The sequence below is a fragment of the Platalea leucorodia genome (assembly GCF_965183815.1).
Source record: "Platalea leucorodia genome assembly, chromosome: 4".
NCBI classification, from domain to species: Eukaryota; Metazoa; Chordata; class Aves; order Pelecaniformes; family Threskiornithidae; genus Platalea; species Platalea leucorodia.
In genome coordinates this window covers 65,241,101-65,268,465 of record NC_138826.1, presented here as the reverse complement: position 1 = coordinate 65,268,465, position 27,365 = coordinate 65,241,101, and the positions used below count along the sequence as shown (strand labels likewise).

Below are 27,365 nucleotides of genomic sequence, written 5' to 3'. Positions count from 1 at the left end.
TGCTTCCGCCTCAAAACAAACTCCTCTTATGTTGTCAGTAGTTACTCATAGTTACTAGAAATAAATAGGGCAACTTCCCACTAACTTGGAATTGTGTTTCTTGAGAAAAGAGATTACTTTGTGTGAGGAAGTGAAATTAGACTATCTTATGCTACCACAGGAACATGATTCTACATCCTTAATTCTGTGTCATTTCAGAAAGGATCTACTGACCTGCCAACGTGTGGTCAGGAAGGAAAATTTCCTCTTTTATTGTGTACAAGTAGAAAGCATAGAGAGGCTTGTTTTTTCCATTTCCATCCAGCAGTGTTAATTCATTTAGGACGAGGCAAAGAAGTCATACATCACAGGTTGTTTCTGGGAGATCAGCGTGACATTTTCTCGCTGCCTCTCTCTTGCTTAATCCAGTATTTACCCAAATTGGATGGATGTCAGTACAGCAGGCAAAGCCTTCATCCAGGACACTGGCCAACAGCTATTAGCCGATAATGAATACAGCAGTACCAGCAGTCCTCTGCTTTAGACCATAGGATCTGCAGACCAGGAAGGTCTCTCTGCTTTGTGCCTTGCATGATCAGACCCAGGGGGCTGAGAGGATCCTGATGACTTCCAGGAGGGGCTGAAGACCAGCTCTGGGAGCTGGTCTTGTCAGCAGGGGCTCTCACCTGGCCACCTGACACAGGGGACCTTGAAGAGGAGGAAAATACAACGAACAGACCGCCTGTGACTAGATGATTGCAAAGTGGTAGCTAGGGGATGAAAGCAATACACTGATCCCCTATGTGGTGGAGCCCAGTAGTGGTGGAGGAAGAGAACATTACGGAGCAGAGCCTTGAGGTGTGAGTGAAACAGAGACAGGGCAGTTTTGCTACCTTTCTCCCCCAGGCAACATCAAGGCTTCCACTCCTTCAGCTGAAGGTGAAAGCAAAAGGGGCTGGTAATAATGGCCTGGATCAGGTTCCCATTTAAAGTGGCCTCTAGAGAAGTATGAGTGTTTAACATCAATGACCAAAGCAGCTGTGGAACTAATTGCAACACTTTGCCCAACATTTCATCAAGTACAGTAAAGACCCTGTATCCATATGCCATTAATAAAAGGCAAAAACAGTCAACAATTAGTACTCAAGGAAGTTAATAGCTGGTGTGGGGGGGGGTATTATTATTTTTTCTGGAGATGATACACTCCTGGTAAATTCAAGGCGTGGCTTGTAACTAATTAAATGATCTGAAGGAGAGAGATCTCAGATTTAGCCAGAGACAGTGACTAAATCAGTAGAAGGACTTCTAAGTGTGCCAGACTTGCGTGCTTGTACAGTAGTGGTCCCCACTGTGCATGAGCTGTTCAAAGCAGGGAGCACAAACTCTGCCAGATGTCCTGTCCATCCCATGGCCTAGCGTGGAGCAGCAATGTCATGTATCCACAATAGTTGTGCAACTCGCACACAGTATCAGTGCTGGAATTACGCCCAGACTCAGCCCTGGTCATTCATAAATATGGACAGAACCCAAGTCCTTGATTATAAACACTCTTACACGCAGTTATGCAAGTGACTGAGTAATTCAGGCTTTCTTCCCAGATATGGCATAATATTGAGCTATGTAAGAACATAACTCTGCTCTGGCACAGTCTGACATCTCTGTACATCAGCCCTTCTCTCCAGCACAGCTTGTAAACTGGGGAAGAGCAAAGCTTACAGAAAAGCTTACAGAAATCTGACCTCTCATGACAGCAACCTCTCCCTCCTGGGCATCCCCCCCTCTCCTGCCCGGCTCCCGCCGTGTGTTTTGCACTTTGCCGTAATGCCAGGATCCCAAGAAAAGAGAAGCTGTACCGACAGCCTGCTGGGGTGACACACGCTCCACGGCTGGCAGTGTTAGGCCAGCAAGACTGTGGCATTTTGAACTCCAGGGAGAGTTTGAGCAGGAGCATGCCCATAGCCAGGTACAGCTCTACAGGAGGGAAAAAACGCAGCCCAGAGCGAGAGGATCACTGTGGGAAAGGGAACGCTAATCCCAGAGTCTCCATCACAACCCATCTAATCCATTTCAATATTACATACGTGCTTCACAGGGTTGCTATAAGAACTGGAGAGCTAAAAGTTAGAGAAGGGTTTAAATTTAACAAAGTGTTTCCGTCTTTCTTTAGTAAAGCAGAAAATACTACCAGCATTCCTCACAGTTACCTAACACCCTCTAATGAGACAGCGTTTCCCAGTGACTTGCTCACGCACCTCAATTGACTGACTTTCTTCCTTCATTCTCCCAATTTTTCCTTGTCTACACCATCTTTGAAATCCATTTCCGTGACTTGTACTGGGCCACAATACCATGCATTGCAGACAGGTACCTCACTCCATGAAAGCTCCCATTGACTCCAGTGAGAGGTCTCCTGGGCAGACCACACTCACCCTGAACTGCATTAGGACCCAGCTCCAATTTCCTGCATTGCAGCAATTCAAGGTGCTGGCTGATTTAACACCTTAAGAGCCACATGTGAAAATGCTCTGGCCATACTTTCCCTGCTATACATGTGTGTATGTTTTCAATTTGCATACAAGTAACAAGGCAAGTAAACAGGAATTGCTCATTACTTTGCAAGGTGACTTTCTGGTCCCCTTCAAATTTGGCCATTTCAGAATTTTCTTTGAGAAGTACTCTATTATCTACATGCATCATAACGGCAGAACAGACAACAGCTTTTTGCAGGTTTAGTTATTTCATCCCTGCAGCAACAAGCTCCTGACACAGTTTTATAGCACTCTGTGGAGTTTTCTAGCAATACTTCTTCCATCTCTTCAACAGACAGTGGAATTGGAGCACGTCTCTGGTATGGGTGTAAGCGTGCTTCCAGTCTTTACAGCCAACTCACAGCTGCACAATATTAAACACAAAAGTAAATTATCGTTCCCTATCGCATTATATGAAAGGGCAGAATACAGCTAGCTATTTAAGCCTCTGCACAATACTTTTAACCTAGAACAGAGAGAATGTGCATGCTTTGAAAGCTATTTTTCTTTGAAATGTTCAACTAGGTCTTCTGTTCTAGGTGAGTATTTCATACAGATAATGCTAAGCAGCAGAAATAATTCCTTCCACACTCATTCATTATACAAATTCTGATATAAATCCACATTAGAAATCAACCTGATAAAAGCTCAGACAGGTACTTCACAAATGCTCAGCTGATTCCTCTGATATCCTCAATAAAAAAAAAATTATACTTGTTGCCTTGCTATGAATTTGGACCATGTTTGGCAGTTTTGCTTTGGTGTTTTACTATGTTTAGCAATTTGGTTTGGTGCTTGATGGGTAACCACAACAAGGAACAAACATAAACACAAGAAGAAAAAGACCAGAGCATTTCAATTACTTAATTTTACCATAAAACATCTACACTCTCATGCAAAAAGAAAAAGCCCACACCTTAAAGTAATTTGTTTTTCTGCAGCTAAGGGACATTTTGTGGCAGGAGGGAAGACATTCGCAAACCGGCCTCTTCCAGACCTTTGTGCACACTGCAAAAATCTGCCAGTGCCTAGAGTGACTGTTCTCCTGCGCACCTTTTATGCATGCACTGTGCAAATGTTACATACAAAGTGGGAGAGACAGTGGTTTTTAAACACAAACAGAAAAATCATATAAAGAAGGTGCTTCAATTCTTTACTTAAGTGTGGTTGAAAGTTTGAAGTATTGCCTGTCTTCCTCAAAAGACAACCATCTCCCTACTAAACACAAAGCATAAATTAAGGATCTGAACCTTATTGCTTACTGTACACGTGAAAGAGACTATGAACTAAACTGGCCTCCAATGTATTCAAGATTATTAGGCCAGCACCCATCTTTTCATCTTTTGTTCAGCATCCAGTACTGTGGGGCCAGGTTTCCACATGCCACACCAGTCTCTGTGGAAGTATGTGTGTGTGGGGAGAGAAATCATCAAGGGATTATTTTTGCTTCACTTCATAGGGAAATGTGGTGCCTCCCTGGATGCACTTTGTATTTCTGATGCCAGTCCATATGTCTAATCATCTCTAAACTTCCCCAGTGCACAGTTTTGAATCATGCTCAGAGGGACACGCACAGTGGCACTCCAGGCTGCCTTCCTATTTATTTTTAAATCCATCTATTCTTATGCCCGTGGGGAAAGGAGACCAGTCAGCATGCCTGCAGAGACAGCTCTGCGGGCCCCCCGCTCCTGCCGAGCTCTGCAGCAGCCTGGCTCTTTAGCCTGGCACCGGCTGAGCTCTCACCACTCACCCTCTGTGAGTGCTGGCTGCTACTTCTTAGTTCACAAAGGTCCTCAAATGAAGAGTTAAAAGCTGTGCGGGAAAGTTGGAGTAAGCCTGCAAAAACATTTTGATAAGCTTGTGTGCAAGTGGAAAGGCAACAGTACACAATAGCCAGGAGCCCACGTGCTCTGCCCTGGGCTAGACATAAATTCTCCATCCCACTCCTCTGCTCTAAGTGATTCCAGGTCACATCCATACATCACGAAACCTTACTATTGTGCTCACGGTGTTTAAACTTGGGGCAGGAAGCAGCTGGGCTCCAGTGTATGATCTCATATGGATCTGGGTAGATATTTCCATGGGAGCATGGTACAGCTTTTAGCAGGCTTAATTTCTGCTCCATACCTGTGTTTTCCTTCCTGGGAAAGTAAATACCATGTGGACTCTGGCACCGGCAGTGGAGAGCTGATGGCAGAGTATCTCCAGAGGGAACCGTTGTGTTGCAGAGATGTCGAAAACCAAACAGCTATCCAAAAGCGAGAGAAATATAAAGATCGACAGAGTAAAACACAGGTTTATCCCTGAACAGACCTGTACCATGGGCAGTTTTACACAGAGGCAGAGCCCAGGGCAGGCCCGGGTCCCACACTGGAGGCTTTGCCCTGCCTGCTGAACACCAGTACCACGGGCTGCATTGCACGGAGAGGCGCAGGGAAAAGCAGACACCGAGGATTCGGCACTGAGCATGGGAACAGGGCGTCAATGAGTCTCTTCACGCAAAGCCTGTGAGCCAGAGGGTCCTCTGCCAGCACCCACTGCACAAGTCACAGTGACCCGAAGCCACCCGTCTGTTAGAAGAAACTTTGATCTAGGGCTACTCCTTAGGCAAAGCTGCCAGGATTGAGAATAGCAGTAATTTCCCCCGCCCCGACCCGCCAACATCTCTCGAAGACTGTGGAGGTCTTGCTCCCTGCCTCATTCGGGAAGATTTTTTCCACTTTTCCCCATCACCCCCCAGTCAGATGGGGGAGTATCTCACAGACCCTGCATGGTCGTCTTCTCACTAGTTACACCAACAGAGAGCGAAACAGGGCTCGGAGTAACAGATAAAGCTGGACAGGTCAGTGATGCTGACTTTTATAATCTGACCCCAGAATAATTGAAGTAAATGTCATGAAAAGTTACCCTAATGTCTACATGCGTACTAACATGCGATATCCAGTAAGCAGCTGTGTTTTCACATAGTTAGATCAAAGAGGCTGCAGAACAAGAAGGTCATGGTTTGGTTACAGTGTCTAAACAACTAAATCAGTGGGTACCACTGGGCCTGTCACTTGATCTCATTACCCTGACCTCACCAGCTCCGGAATTTAGTGACCTTCCCAGATCAATATTTCAGAAATGACTGAAGTTTTAGACTATGCAGAGATTCTCTCAGCATTGGCTAAATAACTACATCAAAAGTCCAGGAAAGGGGAAAACTTGTCCCCCCTTTCCCATTAGCATGCATTTCTCAGTTGCTCTGGAATACAGCACACACCCGGCAGGGAACAGTGATTTTCCTTTGCAATTTGCATCAGAGTATTTTTTTTATTAGAACATTTTGGAGATCTTAATTTTTTTTTTTTAATTAGATTGTTATTACAGGCTGTCTTACATTTTTTCAGCTCATATTTTCCAGGACTCTGCAAGGACACATAGGAAGCTTTACTCTCCAACTTTTTTGCCATTTTTACCTCTGTAAACAGAAAGCCAGGCTCCTTGGCTGTCAACATTTAATCACATGCAATCATATTTCCTTTTGCCAACTTTCATCGTAATACTATGCATGCAAGGAGAAGGAAGCAGGGCTCAGTTCATAGCCCACATACTGATACTACTTTGTTTTCTATGCACCTGACACCTGCTTATCTGGTTCCGGCTCACCAAAAAGCCTACACTGGCCACATGAATTAAATTAACTTGAGTTTCAATCTCCAAGCTTCGGGGTTTTTTATAATTTTGTTTTTCACAATAAAAATAGCCTACTTTTAAAAACTTGGCTAAGGCTTCTTCCTTAAAGTTTTATTAGTTCTGCTCCACAAGAATAAACCTGGCAACAAAATCTCATAGCTTTATCATGAATCCCTCATTATTTGGATTTTTCTGAAAGCATCAGTATTAAAGTTGCATGATTGCATAAGGAAGTGAAGTTTGGGCATGGATAAAGGGCTCCAACTAAAACTTACTTCTAGGCTTGTGGTTGCTAGGCAGAACCAAAAGCAATCTCAAAAGTCCCGAAACCTATGAGCAAGTAAAGACTTGTTTATGGCTTAAATAGCAAAAGTGAAAGTCATCAGGGTTAGGGTTCCCCCCTAAAAAAAATAATTGCACAATATTTTGGAGTGTGAATAATGCATTTAAGAATTCAAAATCCTTCAGTTGTGCATTCTGCCCGTGGTGAAGGCATGCAAGCAGAAGAGGTTTTCCTAGCCACCTGGAAAGATAACACCCACCCCCAGCAGCAACGCGCCGCAAACAGCCATCCCTCAGAGATGGCCAGATGGTTGTCTCAGCAAAGAGACAGGTCTCAAAGTAAGGACTTGCGCCAGTGGAAAGTCTCCTGTTCTCCGAGAGACACATTTTCTGCCAGAACTGCGAAAGGTTCCCCCAACACTTCTGTTCCCAGCGTTCACACGCTGAACAGTAGGGATGACGATTATTTAGGAGGTTTGGCTGTTACCGGAGCATTCTGTGGAAGAGCAGTGATGTTTCTACTGCAAAATAAGCTTCCCAAGCCTACCTACAATGCTGGGATATACAAGGTTCAAAACTGATTGAATGCTGGTAATCCTGCTGGGACTGCCACAGAGACTTGTCTTCCCCAAGTTAAAGTATATAAAGTGAATTTATTCTGCTCTGTATTTCAGAGTTCACACTTCAATTTACAGCAACTCCACGGAGTTCAGCGGTGCTGCTCTTGCTTTACAGCAAGGTAATAAAGATCATAATCAAGCCTTCTGTGCTCCTAAGATATTTCTTACTTGGTTTTGTTAGGAAAGGTATATTCGTCTCATCACAAAGGCATGCATAGTTAGATAGCACATTGTGTAAAGATTATTTCTCCTGATGTGGCTGGCTCTGACTTTAACTGGAGCATTTGAGCACCCTTACAGACTAAACATGAACAACAAAATGTTCTTCATAGATGAAAACTAATTTAAACATCCATTTAACTTGCATTTGGCAGTTAGAAGAATGCTGGTTGCTTGCTTGCTTTTAGATAGTGAGGTTAATGGCCCTTCAAAAACAACTCCAAAATATGCTGTGGTGACATACCATACATAGTGAGGGCTGGGAGTTCCTTTTTAATTCCTTTTTGGTAGTCAACAGTAAGGGAAATGGAGGTTTCAGGAATTTATCTCCTCTTCCTCCTCTCGTGCATGCACATGCAAGTGTCATGCTTCATGCACTAAAGCAAAGCCAGAGCTGTACCCACATTCATCTGTGGCACTGCTGAACTCCCTATTCTGCCCAGAGATTCCTCACCCAAATCACGAATATCTGGTGGTTAAAAAAAAATCGTATGTTTGCATAACTAAGTTTATGAACTCAGAATTAGTTTGTAAATAATCTGTAAAAGTCTGAGGTGAAGGAAATGAAGCTATAAATGAACAGCACAACTGAACTAATGAAAAGATACGCCGTTCACTTCAGTGCTCCTTGTAAGATTGAAAGAAAAAAGAAGTGGGCAAAAAAACATTTGTTAGAAACACATCTGTTAAGAGACACATTTGCAAGAATTACTGTTTTACACAACCTTCTAAGGCTGAATTTCAAGTTTCAGTTTACATGGGCCTTCACCAGGATAAGACTTCAACCAATCTTCTAAACCATAACTGAGTTTATGCCTTATTCTGAAACACAGTCAAGATTAAACATATAATAAATTCAGGAGCTGAAAAAACAACCAGACCAAAAATGATGCATCAGCTGGGACTTTGGCTGAGGACAATCCCAATTTGTTCTTCGCTTCTCCAAAGAGATTAACTCATTGCTGAAGGGTTGGCCCTAATTACTGGGCCTCTAATTTTATTTATTTTTAGACACAGCACGCACAAAAATATTTAAAATAGAGAGAGAGAGATTTGCTCGTAGGAAATGTAAACAATGGCCAGCTAATAATTGGAAGGAAATAATTGTTTGCCGTTGTCTCTGACATGCAAATCCTAGATTTAAAGTGAAATTGCAAAAACACAGATTGTGCAAGACACAGTTTCCATCTAAGAAAAAGAAGCTGGTTTCTCTGAATGTTGCAGTTTCAGAGTTGAATCCATCCATGTTGGGACAAGTTGGACCACGTGTATTCCCATTCATTTCTGAGGACCGCTAAGGATGCATTTGACCTTCGCCCAACTGGTAGCCAATGTTTTGTCTGAATAGACATTGTCCATACAATGCACACATTTGATATAAAGTATATTACCCAATTTGAAAACCCCACTACTCTGTGAGATACCACCCTGCAGTTTCAACTGAGTAAGGTTTCATAAGCAGGTCAGGGAGAGAAAGGCTAGCGTGAAACTAGTTTAAAGGCAATAAAGCCTCTGAAAATAATTCATTACACCATGTACTACCAAAACCCCCTAATAAAAGCATGCCAGTCAGAATGTGTCAACTGGCTGGAACAAAGTGGCCATCGGATACCCCAGGGAAGGGATCTGGCCCCAGGAACTGTGGCCTGGTTGCCCAGTAGGCAAGTGCTTTGGGCATGCTGGGGAGCTGTGCAAGAGGACAGACGGGCATGGTCAGGCTTGGCAAGATTAGGTCAAGTGAAACATCGGAGAAACATGATTGCAAAAATCACATCACTGACAATCTCCATCAATTTATTGTCAGCCTGAGCATTCAGAGTTTCGCTGTCCTCGTGCAGATCCTCAGCTGAACAAATAGGCATGACCCACTGAGATCTGGTCCTGTGGCTCTAACAGTGCCTGTGTTACCTGCAGTCACCTAAGTGAAATTCTTTTCCTAGGTGAAGAGAATACAACCTAGCATGTACCTCGGATCCTGCCTGGATCAGTCCCTGTGTCAGGGAGGGAAAAACCACCACGGGGTTAGATGGGTTGAAGTTCATTGCCTTATCTCTGGAAATGGAAGCATTGACCTCTGTGCTTGGGCTGTTTAAACAAACTCCCGCTCAAGCACAGACTCCTAGTTCTCCCAAGTCAGTAGTGACCTGAAGTTCTTCTTGTTCAACAGTTTTAATAGCTTGTACAAAAAAAACCCCAAAAAAACCCAACCATCAAGCAATGGTCTTAACCCACAATTTAGAACCTGGTTACACTTTAGCTCAGTTCCAGGCAGAAACTGCTAGAGCCCAAGGGTCAAGACAGAGTGTGGGGAAAGCCGTCATTGATTAATTTGCCTTTCATAGATCTTCTACTATCCAGGCCCCAGCAATTCTGCAATACTCATGAGCTGCTGTCTAGATTCAGTGCGACAAGACTCAGTGATGTGCTTTTGTCAATAAGTATACACACTTCATGCTTACTTGCTTTACTTAAAGTATAAATCATAAATAGTTGTATGTGACAAATTCCCCAGTATTGAACCTTCACGGCTGCCAAGCAGCATGCTGCAGAACAGAACAAGGAGAGCTATAATTTTCTTTTCTTCGTTTTGTTATTTGACCTTCAGTTTTTCAGTTGTCCTTGGATCAGTCTGGAACTAAATATAGTCCTTTCAGCATTATTTATATGTTTAACCCAAAGCTACCCACTTGTGTCAAGGGACTATCATAACTCTGTTCTAAATTATTTTAACAGCTTATTTTAAATTGGAAAATGTGGTTTTTGAAAAACCATTGTCAATTAATTATGATTCCACAAACTCCTACCAACTCTCTTGTGTTTTGTAACAATTTGCTCACAGCCTACAATACAAAGCCTCCAACTTGCTCAGAGAAAGCTCTTGAAACTGTCCAGCCTTTGAAAATGCTGACTGATCTTTAAATTAACACATTGACAATGATTTTGGCCACCAGCTATTTACAAATTCAATGCAATTTACAAATAAAAAAAAAAAACATAGATGGATCAGCTGCATCCTTGGGGATCAACAGTCATCAGGGCTGAAACGTCCCTTAGTGCACTATATCTCTACAAACTATTTGGACTGGGAACCAAAACGCACCACATGAAAGTCATTAGTGTCTGACTACATACAGTAATTCCTCCTGAACTGAGCAATACATTTTTCAGTCAAAAGGTCTTTGCCAAGCAAGGAAAAGACAAAACTGCCACTGTAATGATCCTCCCTGAAACCTTGAGAAGGGACATTTTCTGCCCCAGGTAGTGGTTCTGTGGTATGTATGCCAGCTACAGAGCTAACCAAAACAACAAAGAGTTGGGTGGGTGGGTGGACAGATAGATGGGCACACATAGGTGCACACAATTGCTACCATGTAAGAGCAATCTCCCCTATACAAACCACATCAATTTTCTTTTATTTACATAACCAGTGTAAGCAACTTCAGAGAAGGATTTATGGTGCAGCTTGGGTTTCTGTGCGGGTTGCTCTTTTACTGTATCAATATTATGTTTAACAACATTTCTCAGTCAGAAAAAGGTCCATGTGGAAGTTGAAAAGTGAGAAAATTATTTCTAACTGTTCTCAGGTAAGAAAGAAAAAAAAAAAAAACACAACACTTTTATCACTGGTCTAAGCAATGCAAGCCAAATTCAACCTATGAATTTAAAGGGACTGAACTAGTAAATCAGCTTAGAGTGGTTATTTAAGAGTTCAGAATTTCTTGGATAATGAATGAGACAAGTTGTCCATGTAAACTTTACCAAAACGTTTTTAAATTTTACAGTCAGCTCTATAATTTGACACAAAATAGTGTCACCCAGAAAAACAACCAGTCATTGCCACCAACAACTGGGACAAGATTTCTGACTGTTAACCACACCCATTTAAAGCCGGATTTTCAAAAGAACTGAGCACCTAAAATATTTTGCTTCTTTGAAAAAAAAAAAGTCAGCTATGTTACAAACACTTACCTTTCAGTTCCTTAAAGCTCTGAATTCAAGCTCCATAGATGCTACAAGCCTAAATGCTCAGACATAACCAAATCACCTTGAGAAACACTTTCACATATACAGGTTTTAAAAAAAAATTATTCATGTGCACTTGGCAGTCATTGAAATTTCTACTGAATTTTTGTTGCTGCTCCCTAACTTTACCAGGGCAATTCCACAAAGTAAATGGAACTGAGTTCTGAAGCGAGTTTGAGACCCTGTTTTAATGATACAGTAAATCCAGGCTTAGGGCAAGAAGCCTCTGATCAAAACCATCCCAGCCACACCACCCAAAGCAATGATCTGGTAGAAACACACTCTGTTAACTCGAATTTGTTAATATGGAAAAGTGAACTTTGGACCAGATCAGGTACAGCCCATCTTCTCCCAGTAGCATAGCAGAAATGGTATAAATTACTTGTCTTGCACTCCAATTAATTAAATCAAAATTGCCTCATGTGCCCACCCTGGTCCAGCTCAGATCCTTAGAGAAGGATCCAGTGCTGATGAGTGTGAACCCGCAGCCCGAGTGCTGCAATGACAGATACTGGAGAGACTGCAGTTTTTCAAAAACGCAGAACAACATATCAACAACAGAATGAATATATACAAGGCAAAACCAAGGTGGTGTCATAAAATACATTCAGGGTCAATAGCTAACGTCCCTGTTATAAAAGTTCTATTGGTTTTACCCAAGGTTATTTCCTTAGCTGCCAGAAGTCATTTGGCTAGAGATGGGATAAGGGGGTTGCTTTGGGCACTGAACGCGATCTCTCCAAGGATCAGATCAGTTATGTTCAGCTGCTTATTTAGAAGCTGTTTGTTCAGAGTCACTTGCTATGTATTTATATATAAATATAAATGTGTACATATGTGTGTACATACATGTATACTTACAGGGTGTTTACATAAAAGCTCTTGGGAGCTTTTCGGATGAGAAACCACAGTATTTTCCTTCAGTTCTAAACCACACTTTATCAAGACGACCAGAAGAAGTGCTGCCAAATTTTACTGCCCTCCTGCTAGCTCCAAGTTCCTCCACGTCTCAGAGGCTACTGACTATTTATGGTAAAAAGACTGTCCATTAACCTAGCAATGCTCAAACTTTTATCACCTTTCCCTGCCCCTGCAAGGATAAATACTACTCCCCCAGCCCCAGTTTAGGAACATCTGGCTTAGCCACCCTCCTCCTGTGCAGAAGCACATCTCAGGAGGGGGAGTTGAGCAGAAAGATGCTGCTGAGATAACAGACACCTGCAGCTGCACCTCTGCCAAGGGCTGACCCGCAACTGCTCCTTAGCATGTAAGACCTCGCCGTGCACCTTCTCTACCAGCTCCTCATCCAGCACCCTCTGCTCTTTCCCATGCATGATCTCCTTCCATGGTGCTGCTGGGTCTCACCCTCTGCCCCCCTGCAGCTTTTGGCCATTCACCTGAGCCCCTCCACTGTTCACCACGGCTAAACAAAAGCAGGAAAGCAAGAGCTGCCATCAACCAAGGGCTTCCAACAGGCTGGAGGGACCATTTCTCATTGCCTTCCACCAGGCTCGTTCCTGCAACAGGCCTGTGCCCGGCCACAAAGCCACTGCAGCACTGGAGAGGAACTCCTCACCGACACAGGGACACACACAAGCACGTACAGGGCAGCAAACTCCAAACAAGCGATTTGGCTGTACCCTCATCCCCTCCCATGTTTATGATGCACTCAAACTCACTCAGATTATTTCTGCCCCTCATACAGCAATAGTCCAAACCCATTCAGAGGGAAGACACGGTGGCTGTGACTGCAGAGCTCCTCCAGCATATCCTCTTGCATTGCTAAGCTATATGCTATTAAACAGTCAAACATCTCAACTCTATTAGTAATCTTATTATTACAGCATTGTAAAAGAAAAAATGTGGTGTGTTTTTTTTTTTTTTTATGATGGAGCCGCCACTGTCTGGAGGAAACCTGTGTTTTGCACACACAGAAAGGCACACACGTATTTCATATGGTGCATTGCAAGCTGCACAGAATAGAAAGCAGCTGGAGGGAAATGGCTATAGAGAAATGGTTCTCCTGGGCATCATCTGTTGATTTGTTTTGTTTATAGAAGGAATGAGATTTTTATCTCTGCTCAAAATATAAAATGCTTCCATGGCACTGAGCTCACTGCTTGGCTATGCTCTCACTCAGGAACGTAAACAAAAAGGGGGGGAGGAGAGAGAAAAGGCTTTACTGCACAGAATCCCTAGAAATGTCAAAAATTAAATAGAAAAATGCCCATCAGTGATACAGTCAAAGTTTGAAAGAGGAACTGAGTCACCAGCTATCATGGAAAAGAGGGTCTCCTTACCATGCTTGTTAATAGCTTGCTTCTACTAAAGCTGACGAGGCAGGTTAGGGAGAAACTGCTCAAATCCCAAGTCTCAAATCCCAGCCTGAGTCCTGGCAGGATGAACATCCTTACATTGTAAATACACCAGACCTTACGAGATGCATTGCCTGTGAAGGCACAGATTCGTATGGTCCTTCCACTGTCTTGTGCCCATAGTTGATATTCCAAGCTCTCTCTGCAACCTTACTCTGGAGAGGCTCCTCATTCCTCTGTTCCTGACACCCAAGATCTGATGGTCTCTTTCATTTAACACGCAGGGCTCTGCGTCCTAGGAGAACACCAGATGGCTGGTTTTCCACTCAAGTTGATAGCGCTTCCATTTGTATTAAGCAAAAGTTGTATCTCAGGAAAGGAAATAAATTGTGAAACCACTACGTAATTAGCGACTGCTAATAATTTTAACTTTTTAAAGTTTAAAAACATAGCTATTGAGGATGGTGTCCAAACTGTGAGAAATGAACTGAAGTCTAAAACTTTCTGGTAGACAAACAAAGTTTAAAATAATATTATTCTGAGATCTGAAAGGGTCAAGGTTTGTTGCCATAGCTAGGAATAGTTACCACAAAACTGAGGATCCTTTATCTTTGCATCACCTGTTCTTAGGTCTTAAGAGGAGATGAGAGACAGCAGGCCAGATATGTATCTAGATGTGAAAGCTGCTGAACATCACTCCAGAACAGCCCTGCTTCATGAGCTACAGGGTGGTTCTGAAGTCTTTCTGGAACCACCAAGGGGCGTTTGCTCTTCTTAAAGCTGTGCTGTATCTCACTCAGCCAGAGCTCTGACCTGGCTGGTTATTGAGGAAATATTTGGGCAACCCGGAGTCCCATGCTGGGTACAATATGTCACAACTTTCAGAGACATCAAACAATCCAGAACATTAGTGTTATACTCACTGAAATCTACCCTAACATCCTACAGCTTCTCAGTTTTCCTACCATGAAGCTTATACTGAGGTCTCTCTTGGAGAGATTGCTGCATCTCAACCCATGATGAGTATTTCAGAAAATCTTAAAACTGAGATTTGTAAAGTCTTTGGAGAGCAAACAGATCATATTGATATTTTAAGAGTTGGAAGAAGGCCCTTGCAGTCTTGACTACCGTCACTCTGTCCCTCATGCTAGCATGCAACACACTGAAGATGCTTTAGCTGCTCCTTCCTCTCCCAGAGTGGCTATATTTCGTGTCTTTCACACATTTCAAACCACGTGCCTCTACAACCTCTTCATCTTGTTATAGCTCTACTGAGAGGGTGTTTACATAAAAGCTCTTTGGAGCTTTTTGGATGAGAAACCACAAACATGCATGCACAGATTACATCAGATTTATTGCTACTGAATAAGTTAAAAGAATACTTAGGGTTACAGGTTCAAAACTCTGCCAATAGTTCTCACCCAACAGCATTCATATACAGGAGCTTGTGATCATACAGTTATCAATTACCCATCCCCTCTAAAGTCCACCGCCTTTTCATCCTTCCTGTACCCCTCAGCCCCTAACAAGTATCACAAGGTTTCCACTAGCTGAAAGGAGCTATTCTTTCCAAGGAAGCAGACTTCACTTTGTCAACACAAGCATACAGCCACTGCCCCATGCCCTACTCCCAACATAGATCTCAGTTCAGCTCCTTTCCTCCTGTTTCAGCTTCCCAAACATACTTGACCTCAGTCTGTAACGACCCACTTCAAATTCATATGGAGTCATATCCTTCTGTTCCCACTCATTCTTCCCAGCCCTTATCCAGCCATTGCTGGGTATCCAGCTTCTTTTCCTATCCAAGAAACAAACCAATGTAACAGATTTTGCCCTTTCCCTTGTTTACTGCTTCCTTAATAAACTCCCCCAACAACCCCATAGGTCCTGCAGAACTGTGAAAGAAGGGACTGGCCAGGGAAGAAACTACCAGAGGAATGGATACGGAGAATCTACCACGTGCTAGATGACCCCTGCATTAAAACTCTAGTATCCCTATTGACCCGTAGAGTCACTCCAGCCATAGAAAATACATGTAAAATAAACAAACAGAACTTAAAATAAATTGTCACTAGTGTAATCAATGGCACATAAAGTGAGGGAATGAAGAGACAGCCATTGAACATCATTTTCTCAAGCTCCTCCACTATTCCTGTGAAAGTGAAATAAATGCATTTCCAGACCCAAGAAAATACTTTGAACTCTTTCTGCTGGCTGTTTCTCAGCAGTTAGCACGCACTGAGCTCATGGAACAGTAAACTTTGTTTTCAATGGGGAAAAAAGCCAAAAACCAACCTAGGGAGATAACAGATAGAAAAATCCATCTAAAGGTTTCGGGTATGTCAAGGGGAACTGATAAAAGACAATCTTTCAATAATATGTCAATATTTTATTTCAAAATAGTTTTCAGACAGCTCCATTAAATACTGTATAAAACTTCCCTACAGAAGAACAAGGCATGGCAATCAAAGGCATTAATTACTGGTGAGCCAGTAATGAGGACAAAAGACACCAAACATTGTTATTGACCAAGCCTGATGCAAAGACAAAAAGGAGTGAAGAAGAATATAGGCAACTTTCCTTTAATGATGGGAGCAGTGTTGAAGGAGACAAGAGAAGGGAGAACACAGGTTTACTTTTCAGCACTGTGAGGAAGTCTAACCTGTCAAAACTGCCCATTGATTTAACTTTCCATTTAAGAAGGAGCACAGCCAGACTGGCAGGACACTTGGTCTACTATCTGAAAGATGTGGAGTGACAAGCCCACGCCCCTTGGAGCACATGAGGATGCAAAACTAGCCACCCTGGTGCAGGGCAGCCACAGGAACTGTCAGTACGCTCTCCTGGGGTTCAGGGGAGAGCAGAGTTCATGGCACTGTTTGGAGGAATTACAGCAGTCCTGAGAGGCCCCTCTGAGCCTGGCAATTAGATGCACAGACACAGCAAGAGACAGCCCCTGCGCAATGGGATGGACTGCCCCACTGCTCACACAGGCAGAGCCTTCTGTTTAAGGAGGTTGTTTACATTGCCTTCTCTCATCATCTAATTTCAATTCCATTTAGTGCACCAAGAGCAGTGTGTTAAGTTCCTCAGGTTCCTAATACAGTCAGTAGATGGAGGCAGGAGCTCCCACAAGCTAATTCAGAGCACCCAGAATTAGTTTGCGAGGTGCCTGAATATCCCCAAGATAAACAAAGCAACCTGCCCCAAGGTAAACAGCAGATCAGAAGTTAAAACCAAAGTGCTAGTCCAGAACAGCCAAATGAAGCTCCAGAGAAGACTCGCAGGCAGAAGGTGCCTGATGGAGAAGCCAGAGTAACTCCCCCCTTGCCAGTCTCTCCTGCCTGTGCAACGCAGTCCAGACCAGACACAGTCCATTCCAAGCCCTGCAGAAATGGGATTGCTCAAGGGCTGCGTCCAGCTCCTGTTGGCATGCATTAGCCAGCTTCATAGCATGCTCCACTGGACATAAATCTGGAAATGATGTCAAAAGATAGGTAAATATACTTGTTTTGTGAAAGGAAGCTAACCTGTCCCTGTAGGTCTACCTTAACGTGCTATTAACACCATAATCTCCATGTACTAAAAACAAATAGCGCTGGGGGGATTTCCTAGGGAGAGGCATGAAAAGGTTTACGGAAAAATGAAGACCAGGAGGAATGAATAGGCTGGAGATTTACTCCTTTACACAGAGTTGTTAGGGTAAAATGCACCTTCACAAAAGCAAAAAAGAAAAAAAAAACAGGAAGCACTTGAGGGTCTTCAAATAAACATGGCTGGCCATGTAATCTCTAAATTTAAAAAAAAAAAAAAAAAAAACCAACAAACCCGAACTTGAACATAAGAGGCCTCCGAGTTTTGCAGTGAAGTGCAAGCAAGCAAAACCAAAGCTGCACAGCACTAGAGGCTGAGCTATGTTTATCAGGTTATGTTTAACCAAGGTGTTACGACAGCCTCTGAGGACACCTCAGAGTATTTAACTCTGAAGCTGCAAAAGCAACGATGGAAAACTGTTCTACCTCTCCCAAAAAAATAAGAGAACCTTGTTTACCTAAAAGCAGCATAATTAGGGCACTGAGTGAACTTCATTCTGGATGATCAAATCTACCTTGTTTTCAGAGAAAGAAAGTATGTAGTCATTTGTGGTGTGGCATTTTTCCAAATTATAATTCAGTAGCTTACTCTGCTCCTTCTCAGGCTCACCTAGAGATGCTTGATTTAGATCAAAGAGGCGGCCATATATTGCACAGCTGTGGGATCAAATTATGTTTGACACGTTAGTGGGAATTCCAGATTTGCTTGATATAAAGCTGCATGACAAAGACAATTCCAAATCTGTTAGTTTTTTCTGTCATCAACAGCAGTTTGCTGATGCTTCCTGTTGAGTCAGATCCTTCTAGCTTTCATAAGCCATTTGAATGAAGGGGAGGGAAGCACAATGACTTCCAGTGACATAATGGCCATTTCAGGAAGAAAAACAGCTGGGGTTAACAGAATGTAAAAAAACAAAACTTGCCTGCCATCTGACCTTGTAAACCTGATGCGGGGTTCACTGCAAACTGAGAAGCGACAAGGTTGTAGTATGGGAAGACTCATTAGGGACTGTAACCTTAGAGCCCAGCTCTGAGGTCAGCCGCCGCTGTGGGAGGGATGTGCAAGACGGAGGAGCGTTCAGCAGGCAGAGCCCAGCGGCAGTACAGGAGCACCAGCCCCTGAGCACTCGCTGTCTGTGGAGCTGTGCTTTCTGCCAGCGGGGGAAATAAACATGCTTTAACATCTGAGGATTAGGATGCCTCTCTAAACCTCTCAACTCAATGAGCTTGACATGAGAACAGAGCTGTACATCTTTATGGATGCATGTTGATGCTCCATACCCAGGCCTGTTTCCAGCCATAGTGGTCCTTGCAGCCCTGTGCCTTTGATGGCAGCAGTGACAGCTAGAAAAGTCTGGGCCTACCCACCCACAGTTGGTGCTCCTTTCAGAAAGGATCCAAGTTTTGTACTGCCTGATACAGGATCTGTCCAGAAGCATTATCTGCATGCGTTAGGGAGAATAACCTGCTCACCCTATACCTGCACTCAAACCATAAGCCTAGAGCTCTAGCAATCAAACATCTTTTGTAAATATTGATTTTTTTGAGGAGAAAAAAAGTGGTGCAAGATCTAGTTTTAGGTGGCATCTAGTTGGAAAAAAAAAAATACCTGAGATCTATTTGATCTCAGTTTTGCCTAACTCAAGCCCAAATAGCAAGGTTCTGCAAAACCAGAATGAAGTTTTACTTGGAGACAGATCATCTCTAAACTTTCTCTTTCAGAGCCCTTCCCAAAACCACAGATGTAAAGTAATGCCAAACAAGCGATAGTATTGAAGCCACCTGTATCAAAATACTACCTGTCCTGAGCTTAACATCTGATGTGGTCTCATACAGGTATGGTACCAACTGATGAACTCTAACACACGTTGTCCCCCATGTCTAAGTATCTCCTGCATCTAAATGTATGCAAATGTCTAGGCTTAAGGCCAGAGGAAAATAAAATATTAAATTTGGGTTTCATTCTTTTTGATCAGAGACTGCAAATGCTTTGAGTCAGGATTGACTTGTTATGCAATGGGTGGACAGTACCTAGATCCAGTGAACCCCAAATCTCTCAATCTCTCTATTAATTTCTGTAACACAAGTGATCATTAATATAACTTCAATGTAAAAATGGCATCTTTCTGAATGATTTAGTTTTTCAGAAACAGACAAAAACGCTGCTAGTATATGTTTTGCTATGTTTGAAAGCATGCAATTAGATGTGTATCTTACAAACATAAACAAACACCTCCCATCCAACCTCCATGTTTCTAAAAAAACCCAGGTTTGTTTAGACAAGGGGTTGATAATCCAGTTTGAACACAGGTATCTGAATGCTGTGACAGCTTCTTCATAATGCTAAGCTTATGGTACATTAAACTTTAAAGCAAGATAAACTCCTGCTTTCATTTTATCAAACATCTTCCCAGACAGCAAAAAGAAAGACACAAAGCAATGTTTGCAGCTACAACCAAGCATGGGATACCCAACTCAGCATATGTTTGAAATGAAAATGAACAATATGCTACATAGATACACTACTGTATTTTTCAGTAGACAATATCACTGGGATTTGTAAATGTTAACCTCATTCCTCCCTTAAGTGTTTGTTTTTATTTCATGCCTGAAAAAAACCTGAAATTCATAGAGATTAAGCAAATAGAGACAGCAGTCCTTGCAACTGAGAAAGAAAGTGCTCTTAAAAGAAACTGCTCTGATGATGTTTGGCTAGTAGAAGTCACGGGGGGTGGGAGGAACATGGACAAGAGATTTTTTTAAGAGTGCTCAGTGTTGTGCCACTGGTATTACTGAACTTTATGTATTTAGCCATATTACGCCTTTTTGTGGTCAGTAAAGCAGTAATTTCATTGTCTATCATAATAGTAATGAGGTAGCAAGAGCCACTGAAGAATCCATGATATGAGGTCTGGAGGAAGAGACTCTGACCTACTGAGAGAAAGTAGTAAGGATGGGGAGGGTAGCGGACAACTAAGTCCTTGAGGAATGGGGGACAGCAAGCAGGCTTGAGCACATCAGTTAACAGATTACCAAAAAAGCAACCTCAGGTTTGTTCTTCCCATTTCAAATCTGAAGAGACTATGTACCCAAAAAGCTCCTCTGTTCTTTCTATTCCCAACATTAAATCAACTACCTTAAAAAGCCTCTCCTTATAGCTGACTTAAGGTCACGTGGAGGATAAACACTGAGAGTGTTTATAGTGAGATACAGTCACTGAATTTTCCACTGATTTAAAATTGACACAATACACTACAAGCATCACCTTCATATTACACTGATAACAATGCCTGAGAAATCAGAGGTGTGCTCTTAGAGGATTTGTTATAAAGAATTATTGATGATCTTCATTGTACCATAAATACCAGTCTAAAAAAAAAGACCAAATCATCCATGGTTCCTCCTAAGACCTGTATCTTCTCTAGAAGTTTATTTTTATGCAGCTACAGCTTCTCCTCCCTTTCCCAACCAACCTTTACTTCTCTCCCTGCTTCGTATGACCTCACCTTCTTACCCAAAAATGTGAAGAGATTGGTCTTATCACAACTTAGCAAGATACCACCTGCCAGCTGAACTGTGATAAATCACAGCTGGCCTTACAATACACATGCTAACAGCAACTGAGGCTGAGCTGATGGGCAGCAGCTCAAGGGTGTCATTTAAACCACAGAGTATCCCCATCCACAAAAATCATGCTAAGGAAATAGCTCAATAACACAACAGTTTCCATCACCATGCTACTATTCTAGTGTGCATTCGATCTATCGACTGTCTTCTCTACCTGCAGCTGCCTTCTGTTTAGCTTGTAAGCCTTTTATAGCCAACAAGGTGGACAAACTGCCTATTTTTTGTACTCACACAACAGTTGACACAATATGACCCCGATCAATCATAAGCTACTACCATAACAAAATTTACAACAGCAAATATTCTTTCCTCCCTTCCCCCATGATTGCCCTTCTGAAAAGATACAACACTGGTAGAAAAAGCTAGAAAAAGAAGAATTCAGAAGTTATTAAAAAACGAGAATAAGGCTTAGAATGAAACTGACAAAGGAACTTGAAGAGTTATTACTTTATTATTACTCCTGCCATACATAATACTTGTGTTTTCTGACTCCTAGAAGAATCAGACAATTGATTATGCAACATCATTGTAATAAAAACATTCTCTAGAATTAGGGACCTGCATTTCTATTAGCAATGCTTTACATACTCTTTAAATAGTTCCTTGAACCCAAGGTGTCAGCCATGAATAAAGGAAGCTGTGAGCATGCATTGGTTTCTACTCATTCGTTTAAACAGGCATGCAGTATAAAAAAACTTTATAAAAAATAGACTCTCAAATTAATAGGTTGACGGGTTTGAACAACAACAACCGCACTTACAGATGTGCTTCAAGCCATTAACTTTACAGGTTCAGTCACTGCATTTTACTGAAATAAATGTATCTGAATAGCTTAGCCACCAGGCAAACCTACCAATAGCCCACAGATGTTGCCCAGCATATTTCACTGAAAGTTTAAGAAACACCAGCTTCTCATTGGAAGAGTGACCTATAGGCACCTGTATCTAATAAGCTACTTAAAATCAACCTGTATCTGTAGATCAACAAGATTGGTCAGTAATAACCATTGGCAGGTAAGAGTACGAAACACTTTCCCATAAAAAACTCCAGCTTCCTTTACTTGTTGCCTTCGTAGTACTCACCTTCAGCCAGGAAAGGAGAAACACTGAATGGGGTATCGCTACTGTAAGGCAATTTCCCACCTCACTCCTAAATTGGATTTTTTGAAACTTATATGTTTGGCACTCAATTCATCAGCTGACTGTCCGCAGCCAGGAGCCTTGTTTAACTTTGACTTCAGTCTGCAATTAGAGCTAGGTTTTTTTATGGCAAGGTCGAATTCTGTGCTAAACTGCCATGTCTTCACTTTAAGGGGAGGAACAGCCTTCCTTAAATGGAACCAAAAAATGAGGCACTGGAGAAGCATGCACCAGAACATACCCTACATTTACATGGCACAGTTCTGTGTCCTCAGAGACCTCAGTACATCTTGGCACGTACTGTGTGGAAGCATCAGGCTCTTTCAGCTGTCTCACAGGTGGCCAGATCTCACCAGCCGATCGGCTGCATTTCTGAACTGTGGATGTGCCTCAGCTCTCCTTCTCATCCCCTTAAGCTTACAGAGATCCACGGGTCAGCAGCTAAATTGCATGACTGAAAGATCTAGTGCTGCCATTCTTTTTCCCAGTAAAATTCAAAGGAAGTAGGACTTGGACCTTTGTGATGATTTGGGCAGATCTTATTAAGAAAGTAGGCTCACCCACCTACTTGATATGGCAACACACATCAAACATGGGCTTGAGCTGACTCTTTTTTAGTCTCTCTAGACCCTCCCTTGACACACAAGGAAGTTGAACAAAGCTCAACAGGGTGAAAGAATGAAGAAATATGTGCAGAAGTGATGTCATTTACACTGCTACAACAACTGTGCTAAACTCATGGTGCCATCACTATTCTCTTCTAGATTAGCTTTGGGTTTCTGTCAGAAGTTCTTTTTCTACCAACTTTTTCTTGAACACACACACACACACACACACACAAATGAGAAAAAACATTTGTTGACTGGAAGGCAGGATTTGAAGAGGTATTCAAGTAAAAACAGTCAGAAAAGCACTCCCAGTTCAGCTAATTTAATTTCTGAAATAAGTTATCTGGACAGGGTGGGTTTTTTTCATTTCAGCACAGATCACTGCAATGCCTGCTGTGCTAACCATTAGGGCTGTTGTTATTCTGATTGTTATCCACTACTCAGTGTGGAAAGAACAAGAGACGAAATTCAAGCAGCAGTTAAAGTGTCTGTACACTCGAGCCAAGAAACCTGGCAAGGGACAAGTGTGCAGCATAGTACAGAGAAGAGGTCCAACAAGACCCTGCAACAAGTACTCAGTTTCTTTCTGACCAGCACCAATGTTCCTGCTGCTTACAGAAACTAATAAGAAACCAACAATAATAAGTAAGTTCTTCATTTTGAAGACAATTTTTGTTAGCAGTTTGTTGGTAAAGCACTTAGGAGAAAATATTGCAAGGAGAGAATTCTCTAAAAAGCATCATGAGTTTTGTGAATATTTATTTCAACCTCTGCATTCAAACCAACTCCCCCTCCGTGTCCCTTCTAGCCAATTATCTTCCAGTTTCCCCTTATGAATAAAAGACTACAGATGTTGGGGGAGCTTCAGCAGGCTTTGTGTCTGATATGCAGCCCATATCATCGTTATCACTTACCAATACAGCAGCACCAGGAAGACGGCCAGCAAAGCCAGGGTGACCGTTGTACTATTCATTTCTGCGGAGGCAAGTGCCAGGAGATCTACCGGCTCCATTTTCCTCCACTACAGCTCCAGCCTCGGGTGGTGTGAGTGTGTGTGCTGGGCAAACTTTCTTCAGGAGCTGATAGAGCCTTCCACAGCTATATGAATGACATCTGCAACAAAACAGGAACCAAGAGAGCAAAACCACATCAAGTACAAACTGCAAACCTTTCCTGTTCTCATCAACTGCGCTCTCTGAGAGAGAACTTGAAGGTTCCCTGAATGGTAGGATATAGCCATTTCCCACCCCCTCCCACTGTTGTTGACTGTCATGCCAGTAAATATTTACATACCCACTGCTTGAGACATCAGTGCTGTTGAATAGGTTTTTAGACATCAAGTATGGGAAACTGGGGAAAGCGTGGGGAAAAAAAGGGGGGGAGAGAGCCTAACACAGATCATGGAAGAAGACTATAAAGACCCTTCAAGGGGTGCCCTGGCATACAAACAGTGGCATTCTCTGAAGTAACAAAAATAGAGCATTTCTGCAACATAAAACTTCATTAGCACTTAATCTCCACACTGGTTATACCTTAAAAGAATGGAACAAAGTAAACTTTAAATTATCACAACTAAAAGGAGGAATTAGGGGAAAACTCTTCTAATGTGACTACTAGAAGACATAAAGAAAAAAAAGAAAAATAGAAAAATAGAAAGAAACACTAATGAGCAGAAAAACCCAACTGTAGTACCAGGGTCCATAAGTCAACATTTGTCATACCGGTTAACCCACAGAGACAGCACTGTTTGGCTGTATCATCTCAGGTTCATGAGTAGTACAGCAGATTTTCCTGGATCAATGCAGTGCTCCCCCTGGAGGTACCATTAACTACCCTCTCTGGAGATACTTTGGCTACCCCTGTGTTGTATTTCTAGTATCAGGGTTAACATCTACGATCTCTTCATTCTGGCACAGTCAAGCTGTCACACTCCCTTGAACAACCTACACATGAACAGTCAAGCTTTGACTGCAGTTCAGGAAACGGTTTGCCCGTAGTATATGAATCCCTCAGCTTTCTTCTGTATTTTCCTGCCTGGAAATCTCAATCCTGTTTCAAGCATCTGATCCAGTCCAATTAGAAAAGTCAACCAGAAAGCAAGCCTTGAAGCACTTCTATGAGAGAAGAACACCAACATGTTACACTCGAAGTTACCAAATGCCATTACCAAAAAAATCTTCAGGATTATAACATCAGCAGCAGCTTGCAAGTAAACACTCTTGCCTATGACAATATTCCCCTAACTGTCCAGTATTGTTTGTTACTTACGAAACTAGAAATACCCATATATGTACTGCAGCCTTCCCACCTATTCCATTTGAAAGTTAAGGAAAACAAAGCTACCGAAAAAACTAGGTTTGTGAATTATATGGTAACCTTGAGAAACAGAAATTCTGCAACATCTGATTCCCATAACACACCAGATGAAGAGTGGTTTCTTCTCATACAACCCCAAGATAATAGCTTAGATTTAATGTGCAAGGCTTCTCCAATATCACTGTATTACATTTTCAGCTCTTATCAGAGAAGTTAATAATATAGGTATCAAAAAAGTAAAGTCTCTAACACAATGAAGTTTAATTTTAAGAAGATTTCGCTCTACTCTAACTGAATCACTGCTATTTTGGTTCTCTGTGCTTCACAACTGCACTAATTCCCTTCCAGCCTCAGATCCTTGCAGAATAAGTAAAAGGTGTTAACCAGCTCATCAGCTCCACAGAATAGCATGGTAGTTCACAGAAAGCCTTGCTTATTGTATTAACAATGCTATTGCTATTCTGGGTCAATAACAGCGCTGCCGGTTTGCTGCTGCTGCCAAGTTCTTCAAGAACAACTGCAACAAGATTCAAGACCAGTGATGCAAGGAATGAATCAGTGGGCACAAGCCAACCCCAACCAGCTACTCATCCTGTGGGACTTCAAGTAAAAAAATAAAAATCAAATATCCATATGCATTAAAGTCTCTCCAAAAAAGAAATCCAATCACCACAGTTGTAGAAGGTAAGAAATACTATTCCGATTTCACTGTGCTTTAATTTACTTAGCTATTTAATTAAAGGGCATATTTATCTGCACATAGAGGACTGATGCCCTCCTATTAAAGTCAATGGCAAACTCCTATCAGCAAACACAGAGACAAGTACAGACCTCACTTATTTTTTAAGAAGCACACTGAAGCCTTTTCCCAGTCACACTGGGAGGTAGGTGGGATGAATAGTTCTTAAACACACACATTATGAAAGAAAATAGGCTCTCACATCAGCATCCAATTTGGAAGAGAACACATAATCAAGCTCCCAACAACAACAACCATCCTTTTCTGTTGTTGATGTTGGGGTTTTCTTTTTGTTTTGTTTTTTAAGCCTCAGCACCTGTTTCTTGCTAGAGTGTTGTAACTCGGCACCTCCAACCATTAAGAAGGGCAGTGTCTAGAACCCACCTGGAGCACTCCCCACTGCAGACCCACACCCTTGCAGTTGTCACCCCGGAGTTAAGGATCTCAGCTCCGTGAAGAGTCACCAAAATCCACATGATGCTTTGCAGGGCAGGGGTGGGGTGGGGTGGGGAAGGAGTCAGGGATACAGACAGCAATGCAAACAGGCTATTTATCACTCCTTTGTCCAGTGTTCCTTCTCTCTTTACAGGTCCTTTACATGAGAAACACCATCCTAGTTAACTAGTTAATAGCACAGATATTTTGCACCAACCTCCCAGTTCTTTTTGTGGAGCCATGCTGGTCAGGCTAATTATGATAATGGTATCAAAGAACTGCAGAGCCGGATCCCGAGTCCTCACTAACCGCATGCTGGAGGAAGCCAGAGACAAGCAGAAGTAGAAGAGAGCCTTTTCCTGTCAGACCGCCATGACTCAGCAGCACTGCCCGCATTTGCCTCCACAAGGCTTCACTCAAGACTGCATCTACCAAGGTTCACAGCTCCTTGACGCAGAGCCATCCGAGCTCTCCTCTTCCACAGCAAGTAAAATCCACAGATCACCACCTTGTTCAACACAAACTTCAACAACGACAAAAACACACGTTCAACACAAACTTACACTCAAGACACCCATCTCATCCTTCAATCCCCGGCACTGCCGTAACTGCAGCCTTGGAGCTCCCCAGCAAATGGCAGACCTACAAGACAGAAGCAGTTCAACCCCGAACAGCCAGTGCTTCAGCTTGCGCGGACGTTCACAGCAGTAAATATTAGAAAAGGGAAGTACATTATAGCATTCAACGTGTGACGAGTTGAAGTGTTCCTCCACTGAAAAAGAAAAAAACCCAGGCAATCCAGGCTGTCCAGGAAGCCTTCATGCCTTAAAGCCCCGTCTGCTATAACTCCGGGAATATTTTCTGTAAATGCTCTTCCAAAACAATGCATTTCAACTTCAGAATGAATACAAGTGTGGCAATGAGCCTCAGCCATGCTTGACATACACAAGTACCGTTTGGACATGAACTATAGAGCTTATTAAAAAGCAGGATTATAGACCTTCTCAGCAGACCTAAATCATGTTAAGGATTTTGACCTGTCTTCAAAGCATATCAAATGGAAAATGTAGTCTCATGTATTTCAGAGGCTAATGACTAACCGGCTAGACTAACCACGAACTCCTGCTAAAGACCAAAGTCAACTCTTCTCATGCTATTCTACCTCATATGTTTTAGGTCTATAATAATCTAATTAAGGGTGAGCCACACCAACTTTACGATAGATGAAGGAAGTCTAGAAAGGTGTTAAGTTTTAATTTTATAGCAG

General features: G+C 42.4%; 1 protein-coding gene across 2 annotated transcripts in view; it reads right to left on the bottom strand.

The window, feature by feature from the left end:
• Positions 1 to 26,728, bottom strand: part of TBXAS1 (thromboxane A synthase 1) — a 237,000-nt gene extending 210,272 nt beyond the window's left edge. The window contains exons 1-2 of one of the 2 annotated variants that reach the window (XM_082308784.1): positions 26,662 to 26,728; positions 23,523 to 23,721 (exon numbers count right to left, since the gene is read on the bottom strand). In XM_082308784.1, the coding sequence (XP_082164910.1) occupies positions 23,523 to 23,620 (98 nt within the window). In that variant the 5' untranslated portion in view covers positions 23,621 to 23,721; positions 26,662 to 26,728. Of the gene's footprint in view, positions 1 to 23,522; positions 23,722 to 26,047; positions 26,091 to 26,661 lie in introns of those variants that run through there. The other variant, XM_082308785.1, reaches the window with a different exon arrangement.
• Positions 26,729 to 27,365: the final 637 nt, after the last annotated feature.